Source organism: Acanthochromis polyacanthus, chromosome 5, assembly GCF_021347895.1.
Source record: "Acanthochromis polyacanthus isolate Apoly-LR-REF ecotype Palm Island chromosome 5, KAUST_Apoly_ChrSc, whole genome shotgun sequence".
NCBI lineage: Eukaryota > Metazoa > Chordata > Actinopteri > Pomacentridae > Acanthochromis > Acanthochromis polyacanthus.
Window position 1 is genome coordinate 14166978 of NC_067117.1, and position 14866 is coordinate 14181843.

The following is a 14866-nucleotide window of genomic DNA, read 5'->3' on the forward strand; positions in this document are numbered from 1 at the left end:
TCCCACAGTCCAAAAATATGCTGAGGTTAATTGATGACTCTAAATTGCCCGTAGGTGTGAATGTGAGAGTGATTGTTTGTCTGTATATGTAGCCCTGCAACAGACTGGCGACCTGTCCTGGGTGTCCCCTGCCTTCACCCGAGTCAGCTGGGATAGGCTCCAGCACCCCCCGTGACCCTAATGAGGATGAAACGGTGTGTAGAGAATGGATGGATGGATGTTGTTGTTACTTAATGCACAGAGACACTACTAACTGTGGTTGTAAAATTAAAGTAGTAGGGTAGGAAGTAAAACATTTCCCTCTGAATTCTGGTCAATCAAATACTAAGTAGCATAAAATTAAAGGCTCATGTAGAGTAAAAGTACTCAAGATTTGCTCTAAGTACAAAGTTGGAATACTTAAAGAAGGCCTTAACAGCATCTGAATATAGGAGAAATGCTTCTGGAGTGTACTCCATAGACATGTTGACTAATCTCCTTCAGGGCAGTGACAGAACAAAGGTGGTCCTTTAGTTCATATTCTCAGTGAGTGAATGCTGCTGTAGGGCCGCTGTCAGGAGGTCAGCTCAGCCTGAGGGGATCCCTGATCCTCTTTAGTCAAGGCTCTTCAGCATCATCTTTACAGTTATCCTACTTACAGAAGTCACATGCTTCACCGTCTTTAGGTAAGTAATACCATTGGTTTCAGGTTACACCTGAGCAATGACACAGATTTCTCATAAAGATTAAAAAACTGATTCATAACGGAAACCTAATTTTCCAAGTTGAACTAATAAGCAACTGAGCAAATACCCAGAGGGATAAACAATAAAACGGTTACTGACTTGTTTTGTTCAGGCTTCTGGCAAACATTAAATTAGAGAACATATATCTCTACTACAGCTTCCAATTTGTTTAAGTATTAAAATTTTGATCACTTCCAAAATGTTTTTCCGCTGTGTTTCTAATACATTCTACCAAATGTTGTTCAATACTTCTGCTCAAGATGCTCAGAGTTTTACTGTTTGCTTCAGTCACCTGTACGGGCCAGCACATTGGTTTTTTTGTTGTTATTTTTTACAACCTTTTACTGCAACAGTTTTATGTTTCTCTTTCTATTTCATTCTCTTGTCACGTTTTTTAAAAACTTCCCTAAATTTGTGTTATGGTATTGAATGTGCATCACATAGAGAGATGGGATTCACGTGGATTTGTATAAATCACTTCAGTAAAAGCAGCAATAAGACACAATAAAATACTCAGTTACCAGTAAAACTGTAAAAGTATAATTAGTTAAAAAAAAAGAAAAAAGAAAAGAGAACCCTGTCACTATCATGTTACTTTACTGATGCATCAACACATTTGAGCAGTTTAGTTTGACAAATTGATCACATGTTTTGTACTTCAAATCCCATTTCCAAATATAGTCTGCTGGTATCAAGTAGCAATAAATGACAATGTAAACAGATTAAAGTTGTATTTTAGTGCAGTACTTAAAGTATTTATGACCAAATTTATTACCATAACCGCAATACCTTTTTAAATTTTTTATTATTATTATTTCTCATCAACATCTTATTTCCTGATAGTGATCCATGCAACATAAAATCCCATGTGGCTGCTTGCCAACCTGCTGTAACTGTGCCCACTTCTGTTTATGATCAGCCTCTGTCCTCCTGCCACACTCCCATCATCATCATCATCCTCATGTAGACCACCGTGCTGTGAGGAGCAGAGGAGGATGATGATGATCTACAGCAGCTCCTTCGTCCAGCCTGTGAGGTTTGTGCAGGAATGTGTCTGACAGCAGATCCTGGGCCTCACCTGCAGCTGGGAGTGGAGCGCAAACAGGGAGGCGCAGTGAAAGCGGCAGCAGTGGGCGGAGTTTGCTCCATTTTCTCTCCCTGTCCAGAAAAGCTTGCACCAAATCACAGGAGCCAGGTTTACCTGCGGGCCCAGCGGTGCACCTGTCGCGCAAACTCGCCTCTCCTGCGCGGATTTATCTGCCGATCGATCATGTGCCAATGATACCCGCCTAGCCGTAGACTGCAATCAACTGATCAGTAAGCATGAAGAGGGGACCGCTGAACTTTTTGGGTCGAAAGAACCAATCTCTGTTCGACACCAATATCAAAATGAAGGACATGGGTGAGTACAGAGCGCACGGGCCTTTATTGTGGACTAGAATGAAGAGTTGGTGTTTACATGGAGCTTTCAGGGAAGAATAATACGACCTTTGGACTTGGTGTTGAAATGGACAAAAGTTGCTACGAAGCTCCTATAGGTAGACTTCAGATCAACTGATATAAGTGAATCCAAACGGAAATCTGAACGTTATTTACTATATTAGTGTTTTAAAAGATGTATTCTGGTGATCAGCAGCAACAGATCTCACTGAGGGAATGTGAATAATCCATGAATAACCTGTTATTTAATGTTAATGTTCCTTCTCGCATATTTATACTGACCTGCCCTTTTATTATCAAAACACTTTGTCCACTTAGATCTAAATTATGTCATTTAGATCCAGAATTCTGTCATTGAAATTTTACCAGATGTGTTAATGAGTTTGGGTGTAGTTCACTTATTCTCAGGCACACAACAAAATGATATGTAGTGGTGATCATGATGTCATCTCAAGATATTAAAGGTAAAATATCTGATGGTTGGACAGATAAAAACAAAAATCTGCTACTATTTCATTGGTTTCAACTAAATATTAGTAGAACACATATAAAAAGTTCTATTTAAACCATAAGACCTGAGCAAACTGCATCTGCTTTGGACAGAGTTGCAGTTGAAAGCTGTAAAAATAAATGGTAATAACAGGATCGTAATCAGATTTTTCTCCCAAATTATCAGAAACTACAACTATTGCAAAGTGCCCATTAGTCATATGAATGATGACCAGCCATCTCTTGAAGATAAAGCCACCTTGAAGATCAGGAAATGACTACCTTCATGCTTTATCTCAATAATGCAGGAGCTCAAATCCTGGAGTAAATCTACTTTTATGAGCTGATATCCGATAGGTGGCTCAGCTCCACGCAACATTAGCTCCATTTGACTGGAGAGAGCAGGAACCAAAAAAAGCAATTGAAATGCAAAGTTGCAACATGAGAAAGAACATTTGTGTATGTAAATCAGGAAGGGGTGCAACAGGGAAACTAATAATTTGGTTAGACTGGTTTACAGAGGATTCATCCTGTTGTGGGTCACACTGAGTTGTCACATTTCCCTGCAGTGAGGTCATCATTTTATTGGGTTTACAAGTGTGTGAACATTTTGGCTATTATACTTTATGACAGAAAGAAATGTGAAGGAAAAACACTCTGCTTTCCTTGTTTATAACATCGTCCTCTTCGGTCACTTTCTCTGAGGCCCTGATGAAAAGTGTTGCCTCGGAGAGCTGGAAGAACACAGACTAAGTGCCTCTCAGTGTCAAGTGTCTTTCATCAGTCACCGGACAAACATGTCTGACATTGGAATGAACAGCACAGGAATGTACTTGGTTTGTTCTCTCCAGTGACCTCTGATATTACTGGATAGTTTAGAACTGTCACTGCTTGCTCTTCTACTTCTCAAGTTGGTTACAGATTTGTTTAGTTACTGGGTCTTCGCCTCGCTGCTCTTTTTACTCACCTGCAGACTGGATTTTATTTGATTTCAGCTGAAATGAAAGTGAGATATAGAAAGACAGGTCATTTTTTTTCTCTTCAGTTATATGAGGGACTTGAAAGATCGGAATTCTATCAACCACATTGAGTTAAAGTAGAAGATCATTACGCTTCATTGTTTGCACTAACAACAGTGAATAAGTAAAGACATCTGAAAGAAGTGTTTAATAGTGAGAGAGTAGAAAGAGTGATGTAAGTGGATTTAACTTAAGTTTTTCAGTCAAAAACAGATAAACTATTTGGAAATAACACTTTTCTTCAACATTACTGTGTTGCACGCTACAAGCTGCGTTGCTGTAATTGGCCTCAGTTGCCGCCAGGTCTGAGCTTTCACTGCAACACAATGGTGAGATGTAAATAAAGACGACAATCATCAGTTCAGCTGTGTAGAGCTGTTTTGTTGTCAGCAACAAGCGATCACAAAGCAGATCCTCAGGTTGACTGACAGCTGAAAACAGGCCACTTTAGTGCAAACACCATCTCATTACCTGCACAATTAGGGTGACTGTGTCCTACTCCGACCACAACGCTTGTCCATTATGGCCAAATTATTCACGGAGTTTTGAGGAGAAATGCTCGGTCAAAACTGTCTAACATCCTGCTTTACTTTTACCTTCAGATAATGTGGAGTTGGTGCTGGGGTCCTCTGCAATCCCTGAGTCGGGGACGGCCAGCGTGCGAGCCAGACCCACAGTCAAGCATCACTCTGTGAGTATCTTCGTAAAGCTTCACAGTTTACATGGATTTTCATGTTCATCGCCCAGTTTCTGTTGTTGAACATAAGATTTGCATGTGGACAGTCTTCATCCTGTTGGCTGAACTGTTGAACCCTGCAAATGAAAATGACCTGATAGTGGACAGTTTAGTGTTTCAGCACTTCATTCAGGGCTTCATTTTTCATATGTCAGTGATAACACATTTTTCTTTGGCTAGGATGTTATTTCGACATGTTGTCCACAGTATAAATCATCAGGGAGACTGTTCTGTAGGTCACAACTGCCGCTGTAACTAAAGATTATTTTCACCGTTGGTTATTTTATTATTAATCAGTGAGTTATTTGGTTCATAAAATGCCAGAAAATGATGAAAAACGTTAGTCAGTGTTTACCAAAGACCACAATGAGCACCTCAGATGTCTAGTTTATGGTCATACAGAGGCAAAACACAGACAACTCGAACAAATTATTCAATTATCAAAATAGTTTGCAATTAAGTTAATTGCTAATCACTAAACAATTACTATCCAGTTCCAACACACTGCACGAAAACAGCAGAAACTATAAAACCAATATCACATTTGCACTATGAAGTTATTATAACAGAAAATTATGCTGTAGTCAGGAAATTGTAGATTAAATAGCCATACTGTGTTGACAATACTGCCAGCAGTAAAGAAAGTGTGTTCACTCCTCTTTTGTGCTTAAGTTCAGTTGTGTCTTACAGTTCATTAGAGTAGTTCCATTTAATGCTGCTTCTACTCTGCTACATGTCTGAGGGAAATATTTTCCTTTTTAGTCAACTAAATTTATCTGAGTATTACAAATGCAAGTTAGTTGACAGAATAATATGTCATAAAAACATAGAAATACACTGTTAAAGATTAACCCCACGTTACCCTTCATAGTAAAAATTTGCAGTTCTACTTACCCGTTTTACCTTTTGAGGATTAAAACAGTTTTTTGCACTTTTCCTTGAGTATAATTTTAAATACAAGACTTTGTTCTGTCGTGGCATTGATATTTTTCACCTAAGTAAACACCCATAAGTATTCCACCATTTTGTATTGCAAGAGACATCCCAACATGCTGCTACGAGATAGTAGTTTATTTTTAAGTGGTTTGGGAAGATACACCTTAACTCATCACGCTACATTTCAGCAGTCCATATGACTGACAGTCCTCCCGTTTTATCACCATGGCGCAGATTTAAATGAAAAGCTCATCGGTGCTCTGGTTCACACACCTCACCTCAGTGTTTGGGAGTGTTCTATGAATGCGTCTGTGGCATGTGGCCGTGGCACACCCAGCAGCACATGGGCAGGACAGCTCTGATGGCTACGACAGATGAAAGTGAGTCACAGCGCAGAGAACAAGCAGATGAAATTAAACTGGATCATAAACCGTGTTTAGTGGCACGCCCTTGGCCTCTGATGCAGCGTTCACGCCTTTCCAAGCAGCTACGTAAGTGGGATTATTAGAAAACAGAGCGTCACTGAGGTGTGATATTAAGCAGATGTCCCACAAATTTATGTTCTTGAATGTCTTAGACTCTTAGATTCTAAGTCTTTACCAGCCTAAAATTAAAAAAAACTGCTGTGAGCTTTTTGCTTTGTTGTGTTAGCCGAGTACTCAAAGGGGTGGCAGCAGACTTGCATCATCAGCTGTAAAATATGCTGCTGGAATGATTTTCTGCCCTTTTGAATGGCGCATACCATGTCAAAAGTCCTGTATTTGTATTATGTCAGCACAGTCTGTTTATCTTTGGTGGTGTTTGGGCTGAGTAGAGAATGGAAACTCTCTCCCTTTTTTTGTCTCCTCCCTCCTTCACAAACACCCAGGTATCTTAGTAACAGCCTGCGATTTTCTCAGCCGAGCCCGTTTTGACAACAATGTGTTGAATAATAGGTGTATCCTCTGATTCACCAAATCTTCCTCATGGCTGAAGTATGTGAAAGTGTGGTGTACAAAATGTGACTGTAGTGTACAAAAATGTCCTCTAAAAGCCTCCACCTACAGTTTCAGAGTGACAGAACTTAAAAATGAAGTCATGCACTTTCGTAAATAATGTATTTATTGCTATGCTGCTTTACAGAGTTAAATTAAAAATTATCATGAGGCGTTTGAATCACTATGTTGCACATTCAAATATTTGGCAGCAACTTTTGTTAAATTGATGCTAATAATGTAACAAGTGTCAGACATGTTGGCATTTCAAGAGAACATTGACAGAACTGGGAACTGGTTTGTTCACCTCAGGAAAGAATACTTGCCAACAACAACAAAAAATCCACCTGTAGACCAGGTTGTAGAGTTTATCTGATCTTTACTGCTGTTCTTGAATCGTGCTTTGTTTCTTGTGTCAAGGAGTTTGAAAAAGCCCCCTTTTTGATGGTGTCTGATTTCTTCCTCACAGTCCTCGTCTGACAGTTTTCAAGGATTTGCCGTCCCAACACCCAAAGTCCCTCTGCTCCCCCCAGTCAATGGGGCAAAGATCAACGGTTCAGGTAAGTGTTCAACTACCTCTATTATGTACTCTAGATTTAACTTAGTAAAAGGCTAGAATTGTTGTGTTTATCCTCAGAAAGACCCAGATTAATTGTGGTGCCTTTGTTCAGACTCAGTTGATAGATCACAGCAATTAGAGTAAAGGAAAAATTCTGGGCAGGTAAATGTTTGTCCAGGGAATTGCTCAATAACCCTCCTGAAAATGTCCAAAGAGCCAGCTGGTGAGCATGTTTACTCAGTGGGAGTGTTTGCATTTATAGAAAGAAGTGAATAACAGGCATTTCATTTTAGTTCTGATCAACTCTGAATACTACATTTTTCTCATATAGTGCGGATGTAAATTCTATAATGTTGGGCAACATCAAATATTAAATGCTGTTTTCTGCTTGTGCGCCACAGTGTACAAAAGCAGTTACTCTCTGTTTTCCTTCACAGCTCTTGGAAGTCACTTGTCCAATGGATCTGTTATATCTGTGCCTGACCTTGTGGAAGGGGAAATTTTTGTTCCTCCTCCTCCCTCCACAGCACCTCCTCCCCCTCCTGGGACTTTCATCCCTCCACCAGACTTCTTGGGCGATTTGAACACTCTAGACCCGGCAGTCCTTCAGCCTCCTCCCATGCCTGCACCAAAACCCCCTTCACTAGCCCCGTCCATGGAGGAAGAGGATTATTCCTTCCTAAAACCGCCACCAATGGCTCCACCAAAGCCTCCATCTACTTGCTCTTCAGGGTCTTCATCATCCATACCCATTTCTACTCCATCACCAGCCATGGTTCCTGAACATCCAAGTTTTGCTCCACCACAGCCCCCTACTGAAAAGCAAAACAAGACTCACAAGGTGCCACCCCCCAAGCCCATTAGATGGGCTTCCGTATCCAGCATTGATTCCCCACCAGAGTCTCCTGCACCACCTCCCCCTGTTCAGACTCCCACATTATCCACCTTCAATCCCCAAAACACAGCAAAGCTGTATAATGCTCCTAAGACCTCAATTCTCAGTGGGTATGAGGACCGCGACACAAGACGTAAGCAGATGTTGGTTCTGGAAGACTCTGGGTCTGTTAACTCCGTGCTCGTCCAGGTGGATGGGAAAGCCTCTAAAGTGTCTACACCTACTAAACCAGTGTCCAAAGATGTACAGGAAATAAAGGAGAACTTACAAAACACTGGGTCTGTTAACTCCGTGCTCGTCCAGGTAGATGGGAAAGCCTCTAAAGTGTCTACACCTACTAAACCAGTGTCCAAAGATGTACAGGAAATAAAGGAGAACTTACAAAACACTGGGTCTTTTAACTCCGTGCTCGTCCAGGTAGATGGGAAAGCCTCTAAAGTGTCTACACCTACTAAACCAGTGTCCAAAGATGTACAAGAAATAAAGGAGAACTTACAAAACACCCAACCCCCTCAGGCAACCGTATCTGAGACTAAAAAGGAGACTAAAACAGAGACGGTTTCAGTACAGCCAGAAATACCCAAACCAGTCCAGTCTCAACCTCAGAAGTCTCCTCAGCTTATTGCTCAGGTAAATCCAGAGCCCATCAAGAACAAAATTGATGAATCTACAAGTGCAGGCCGCAGATACAGTCCATTATTGGATCGTAAACTACGCAACCTGAAGGCTGGTGAAACCAGTGGGGCAAAAGACGGACATGCAGCCTCTCCACTGGCTCTTTTAATGGCAGCAAAGGAAAGAGACAAACACAGATCGACTCATCACTCTCTGTCGCGGGAAGACAGTGCCAAGAAGAACGAGCTGGCGACTGCAAGCATCCACCCGAATGACTCGAGTCCCAATTCCTTTGTTGTGATCCCGAGGTCAGGTTCATCATCTTCTCTAACATCTACAGAAGAAAGGCTACAGGCGAGCGTGAAACCTGCTAGGTCTTTGGAAAATACACACACTGTTCAGACTCCAGAGAAATCCAGAAGTCCTGAACTGATAAAGGAACAGACACCATCTACCAATCCAGTTCTCAGTAGGATCACAGCAGCAACATCTCCAACGAGGAACCTGACTGAGCAGAAACAAAAGTCAGAACAAAGTCTCTCAAAGTCCCAGAGTGTTCAGCCTGAGGTTAATAAGGAGGAGTTAAATTTGACATTACTCCCTCCACCGCCAGAGTTCGACGATTTAGATGACTTTATGGAGCCGCCGCCGTCCATCCTTCCTCCTGACCCTCCCATGAAAAAGGCCCCAACACCAACTGTGAGCCCTCTCACTCCAGCTCCAGTTCCATCTCCTCCTCCAAATCCTCCAAAACCTCCACCCCCTGTACCTCCCAAACTCCCACCTCCTGACTTCGATGTCAAACCAAAGCCACAAGTCCAAACAAAGCCCAAGCCTGCCCCCACTCAGCTACCATCCAACCTTACACCCAGTCAGTCCACTCTTCTGAGCATCTTACAAAAGAAGATGCTAGAAATGGACCACAAAATGAGCCCAGTGAAGGATGCAGAGCCTGGTTCTGATGACTGGGGCTCCCCTTTGTCTGAGGAGGACAGTAAAATCCCTGTTGTACCCAAAGCCAAACCACAGACCAAAAGTTTCCCTGTTGTCAACAAGGCTGCAACCTTGGACATGAGGGAGTTAGAGAAAAAAGTGGCCCAAAAATATCAGGACACTTCACCAATCAAAGCTCCTACTAGGTAAGAATTCTGACTTTTTAAGTGACACTTTCATTTTTTGTTACTCTCCCACTCATAGTGTGTTTTTCTTTTCAGCAACGGACCACAGTCAAAGCATCAGTATGGTATGACTTTCACAGTTCGGCCTGGAACCAAACAGCCCATTACTCTTGCTAGTAAAGGGGATCCATAGTTCTGTGGAAACTGGACAAATCTGTTGTATAAAGCGCACATTGATTGCTTTTTTTATACATTAGCAGGAATTTGAATGGCAGGGTGAAGGCACTTTGAATAAATCAGTTACACAAATATGGAAAAAATGTCTCATAAGAAAGATTTGCTCAGTTATGAATTATTGAGCACACTCTGTCAAAGCCTTCTCTTTTACAGTTTTATATTGTACATTTTTTTAAGTATCACAAACAGGTGGACTATTTTTAAAGATTTTTTATTTTTTTGCTGCTGCTGCTACTTTTTCCAGCATAGAACTATATGTTGTACATGTTGCCTTTTAACCACGGCTTTTAATCAGTCTTAATTCCACTTGGGTAATGTAGAACATAAAGTTTTGCATGTAAAATACAAGATATTTGTTGTTCATGTTATTTCACTGTTACATGTACATGATGTAGGTCGACTGGAGCGAAACCAACAGTTAATCAGATCAGTGCTAGAATCTGTTTCTCATATTTATTGATCTAAAAAGTGTCAGTATATAAGTTAATTTACTACAGTAAAATGTTAGTATATTTGCATTTTGTTATTAATGTACATATGTTTGTACAAAAATAAAATCAAAGTTGGACATTGTAATATGTAGTTGTATGTACACGTTAAGGTTATATATTCATCAAACTGACTTCCAAGTTCATTCACAGCAAATGTTGTTCAGCAACGTATCGTCTGGAAAATAAAACCAACCAGTAACTGGATGTCTTTGGTGTTTTTTTGTGTAAAATGCAATCTTTGAGTGCATGTCAAGATGCCTTAGTGCAAGTGTTTATCATCATTTCCTGTATGAAACCCTCAACGACATGATTCACACAACACACTCATTTTTCACATTAGCTATCACGTTACCTAATAATCTCATCTACACTGCACAAGGAGATAACTGCTGATAGAATCAACTGAGATGTGGTTCAGATTTTAGGTGCAAATCAAACACCCATTATACTAACAGAAAACATATAGTAACAGAGGATGTTGTTGTTTCCAATAACAGCAGCATCAAGTAGTAATATAAAGAAACTGTTTTCAAAGATTAAAATATTGGCTCAGATTTTTCCTTATTTACAAAAACATGTCAAATCACATGTAATTTGACAAACACAAACACGGTGAAACTGCTGATGCCATCATGTGTCCATCATTACAACATCGAAGCCCAGACCACGACATTAGATCTCAGATGAGCAGTGAGATCTTAGCGGCCACTTAGTGAAAATCACTGCTGTAATCTTGTTAACTTATGAGCTGACCGCCCACACCTGTCTGACATAAACACATAACACACTACCCTCCTTTGACGCACCAGTGTTGAACTGGGATCTGGATCAGCCACAATGGTTTTTTATACGTATTGTGTCCTCATCATCAATCCCATGAACACAATATAAGATTCTTTACTTCCTCAGTAAATTTAGCTATAGCCGTTTGCATATTAAACTTCGGGGAACACAAAGGAATATCAAAAATCTCTTGCTATTACAACATTAAGTTACCTTTAATGTAAAATAATGCAATACAAATGAATTGCCTCAAATTTAATTACACATGGAAAAATGCTTTACAGTATGAAAGAGGTGGATAGAGGACAGAATCTAAGGCCAGACTGGGAGAGCAGAAGTCCTGATATTATGCACATATCTGGAGTGGTGAATGACAATGAGACGCTTCAATCCTTATTTCCTGAATGTCATATAACACTTAATTTTTGAGATAACCTTTTTTACGCTTCAGGAACAAGAGGGAAAGTACAGACTGCGTTGGATCTCTAAGAGGAGGAGCTGTTAGCTCCGGCAGTTGAATCAACGGTGTGGTGAAGCACGAGGTGATCCCAGCCCACTGTGGTGAGGCTGGTGGAGCTGCCATGCAGCCAACACACACCTTTGACGAAGTCCCGGTGTCGCCGATCTCTATGTCTACAGAACAAGAATATGTGATTACTGTCTTTAGTGGTGCAGGAAACTGAGTGCTTTTTAAACGAGTTGTAAAGGCTTACATTTCTTGTAGGTCAGTATTCATAACGGCAAGAGAACAGTCATCACTAACGGAGGCTAACAAGGAGGCACTGGAGAAAAAACAAGGAGCTGTTATTTTGTAGAAAAGCCATGAAAGAATACTGTGAGATTGTGACATTATGTATTTTTACTTGTGTGTGGAGAAAGCGAGGCCGTTAACTCTGCGGTTGTGGACGTTCTTCATCCGAGCCGGCTCCGTTCCCAGGAAATCCTTCACAGTCACTCGGCCCAGCTCATCACCTGAGACACAATGAACACATTAAAAACACATACAGGGATCCTCTTTTAAGTATTAAATAATCTGCGGTTGTTCCTTACCAAATGCAATTGTGCTTCTGTTTTGGGGGTGCCAAGCTACGGTGGTGGGGGAGCAGCTGGGGGACTCTACTTCTGAGAAAAACAAAACAAAGACGCAATGAATGATCCATCATAGCAATGGCTGGATCTTGAAGGGATACGAGACATCTCCAAGACAGGCTGTTAATAATAAGATTCTGGGATCAATACGATAAAGTCCTGTCAAATCAGTCAGACAAACTACCAACAGGTAGCTAGCAAGGTACTTATAATGGCATCAATTTCCAAGATTCTTGTGTAGGAACCAAAAAATCCCAGTTCTGTCAACAAGTAATAAAGTCTTTACTTGGTTCTCCAAGTTGAGTTAGGATCAGTTGCTCACCTATTCTTGAGGCAGGTTTGTTTGGCGTCCTTCTGTCCCACATTAACACACGGCCGTCCTGAAAGATTGAGGATAAGATTGCAACAGGCTGAGTTTAGATTAAGAGTGCAGTTTTACAGTTCACGCTCTACTCTAACAGATATGGTACAGTAATTACAGCTTTATTGTTTTATTGCATGACAATCATGGTAAGAAACTATTGTCGGATCCATTTTCATGACAATGTTGTGTTGACAATAACACAGACAAACTGTTCATCAGTATCATACTTGACCACAGGAGATGAAGAGAGAATCATCTATAGGACTGCAGGCAACGCAATTGACCGGCTGTGTGTGCACTGGAGGAGGAGAAAAGTTAGGAGATATTCATTTATGACCGTTGCAGCCTGTAAGAGTAGACATCCAACAGCCAGCTATCAAATTATTTTAATAATGTAAAACTTTTCACCTGAATCACAACACACATGATGATGGGCAATTGTGGGATACATGCACCTAACTTTTAAGTGAATGTACTTACAGTAGTTTGTGTGTCATTAGCATATATAATAAATAGATAAAATAAAATCTAATAATCAAAAAAAATTCTCAGATCTGCAGCAAAAAAGGTTACATGGCCAAATGTGGCAACAAAATTTCTGTGTCTGTTGACATGATTGTGAGACATTCAGGTAAAAGTGAGGATAGAAAAAAATGACCTACTTATAAGCAATTATCAAAAGGCAGAGGTCTAGATAAAATGCCAGCTATTATTTCTTATGACTACCATAAGAGAGGTGAAATGAAATCTACACTAATGAAACCTGAGTTAAATATTCACATTTTGTAAGAAAAACACTGCCCATTTACTTTTGTCTATATTTGTTGGAATCAGTTGTGAGATGTTCCCTTACCATTATAAGTAGTGACAACTGTCTCCTGACTAAGATCCCAGACTTTAATTCTGTAATGAAGAGAGGACTGTTATTCATACATTGTTAATAAGTGACATATGTAACTGTGTTATGTTTGTGTGTAAAACAGTCTAACCGGCAGTCCATGCTGCCAGTGATGGCACTGCTTGCTCCAGTAACAGGGCTCACTGTGGTGACAATATGGTCATGGTCATGTTTGGTAAATCGATTCACCAGCAGGCGCTCGTCCTCTGCCAGCTCCCAGAGCTCCAAGGCACCTGCACAGTCAAAACAAATCCAGTTGTATTAAAATTGTACGTCCTGTGTTTGATTCAGTTTCTGTTAAACTCTGTCTCACCTGAATCTGATGCTACAACGACTCCTTTTTCTGACACCCATTTGACATCTGTGACACCAGCCTCAGTCTGCACGCCGGCTTTGCAGAAGCCCTCGCTGGGGGCCTGCTCAGGCTCGCTGTAGATCCACACAGATCCCTGCCAGCTCCTGCCAGAGAGGCTGGAGGCACCAAGCAGCAGGGTGCCATCTGTGAAGACAAACAAAGGGAAAAGACAATTTAAAAACATCAGCATTTTTCCCTAGGCTTGACAGCTAACGTAACTGAACAATTAAGAGCCTTTGTTTTCTTTCAGTTCACAGAACAGCACGTATTAAAGCTGTGAAATGCACTTTGCTTAAATACTAGTTTATGTAAACACAATATCTGACCAGGTTGCTCTGCACAGGTATATGCAAACACAAATCGTGTTTTAGTAATATTCTTGTTTTTGATCATATATACAGTTTTACCAAAAGACACCTGCAGATCAGTGAAGATGTAAACACTGTCAGTAACTATAATCAACCAGCGGCACCACGTGTTTACCACAGTAACCTCCAGCTAGCGCGTCCTTTCTCCTACCTGCTCTGTACTGCGCCGCACACAGATGCTTCTCCATGCAGGCTGGAGCATTGGGGGGGATGTTCCACTTGTTCTCCTTGATCATGCTCGTGTCCACTGCACTTTTCATTCAGACAGTGCACTTGAAAATTTCACAAGCTACAGCTCAGCGTTTCTAAACTAATTTAGCGCAGTTTCTATGTTAGCTAGCTAGCTAGCGCGACTGTGCAGACAACGCAGGTTTCGTATTTGGCTTATTTGTTAAGTATTATAAATGATCGTATCCTAAAAACACAATGATATCGGTGCTAAAAAAGTTGTCCTCTTAAGAATGAATGATCGAGCTAGCAGCTACACATGGAGCCGGTGGATACGCACTTCCTGGATCTCTTCTTCGTTGATCTTTCGTTTTCTTCTTCTTTAGGGATATTCGGCAGTATCCCCCTGGCGTCCACATATGTGGATATTTTTTTTTTCAAAAGAGTATTATTCATAATAATGATAATAATAAGATAACACAAACAAAAAATATTAGTCAAAATATAAATATATATTTTAATATAACATAAATACAATAATATAAAATGAATACAATAATAATCTGATATTAAATATTATCCGATTCTTATATTTATTGGTTACTCC

General features: G+C 40.5%; 2 protein-coding genes across 4 annotated transcripts; one reads left to right on the plus strand and one right to left on the minus strand.

The window, feature by feature from the left end:
* The first annotated feature begins 1826 nt into the window (after nucleotides 1-1826).
* Nucleotides 1827-10172, plus strand: LOC110957241 (uncharacterized). Of its 3 annotated transcripts, XM_051947832.1 has the most exons (6): nucleotides 1827-2127; nucleotides 4276-4364; nucleotides 6789-6879; nucleotides 7316-8076; nucleotides 8191-9527; nucleotides 9603-10172. In XM_051947832.1, the coding sequence occupies exons 1-6, from the start codon at nucleotides 2049-2051 to the stop codon at nucleotides 9697-9699; spliced, it is 2454 nt and encodes an 817-aa protein (XP_051803792.1). In that variant the 5' UTR covers nucleotides 1827-2048; the 3' UTR covers nucleotides 9700-10172. The 3 variants fall into 3 exon arrangements, with proteins under 3 accessions (XP_051803792.1, XP_022058851.2, XP_051803793.1); XM_022203159.2 differs by having other exon boundaries at nucleotides 1876-2127; nucleotides 7316-9527; nucleotides 9603-10171; XM_051947833.1 differs by lacking the exons at nucleotides 1827-2127; nucleotides 4276-4364 and adding an exon at nucleotides 5620-5725 and having other exon boundaries at nucleotides 7316-9527; nucleotides 9603-10171.
* Nucleotides 10173-11207: 1035 nt separating this feature from the next.
* LOC110957242 (methylosome protein 50) lies at nucleotides 11208-14631 on the minus strand. The gene is made up of 10 exons (XM_022203160.2): nucleotides 14243-14631; nucleotides 13682-13867; nucleotides 13460-13601; nucleotides 13324-13373; nucleotides 12698-12768; nucleotides 12429-12486; nucleotides 12068-12139; nucleotides 11881-11989; nucleotides 11731-11799; nucleotides 11208-11650 (listed from the first exon to the last, which is right to left on the minus strand). The coding sequence occupies exons 1-10, from the start codon at nucleotides 14349-14351 to the stop codon at nucleotides 11503-11505; spliced, it is 1014 nt and encodes a 337-aa protein (XP_022058852.1). The 5' UTR covers nucleotides 14352-14631; the 3' UTR covers nucleotides 11208-11502.
* Between the last annotated feature and the right edge of the window lie 235 nt (nucleotides 14632-14866).

What these genes read in the sequence shown, in the direction of transcription:
- LOC110957242 (XM_022203160.2), bottom strand. Translation starts at nt 14,351, where the DNA reads ATGAAAAGTGCAGTGGACACGAGCATGATCAAGGAGAACAAGTGGAAC. An exon ending in CAGAAGCACAATTGCATTTG is followed by an intron (nt 11,990 to 12,067) that starts GTAAGGAACAAC and finishes ATTGTGTCTCAG; the next exon opens with GTGATGAGCTGGGCCGAGTG. An exon ending in CTCGCTTTCTCCACACACAA is followed by an intron (nt 11,800 to 11,880) that starts GTAAAAATACAT and finishes TTTTTTCTCCAG; the next exon opens with TGCCTCCTTGTTAGCCTCCG.
- LOC110957241 (XM_022203159.2), top strand. Translation starts at nt 2,049, where the DNA reads ATGAAGAGGGGACCGCTGAACTTTTTGGGTCGAAAGAACCAATCTCTG. An exon ending in CCACAGTCAAGCATCACTCT is followed by an intron (nt 4,365 to 6,788) that starts GTGAGTATCTTC and finishes TCTTCCTCACAG; the next exon opens with TCCTCGTCTGACAGTTTTCA. An exon ending in GGCAAAGATCAACGGTTCAG is followed by an intron (nt 6,880 to 7,315) that starts GTAAGTGTTCAA and finishes TTTCCTTCACAG; the next exon opens with CTCTTGGAAGTCACTTGTCC.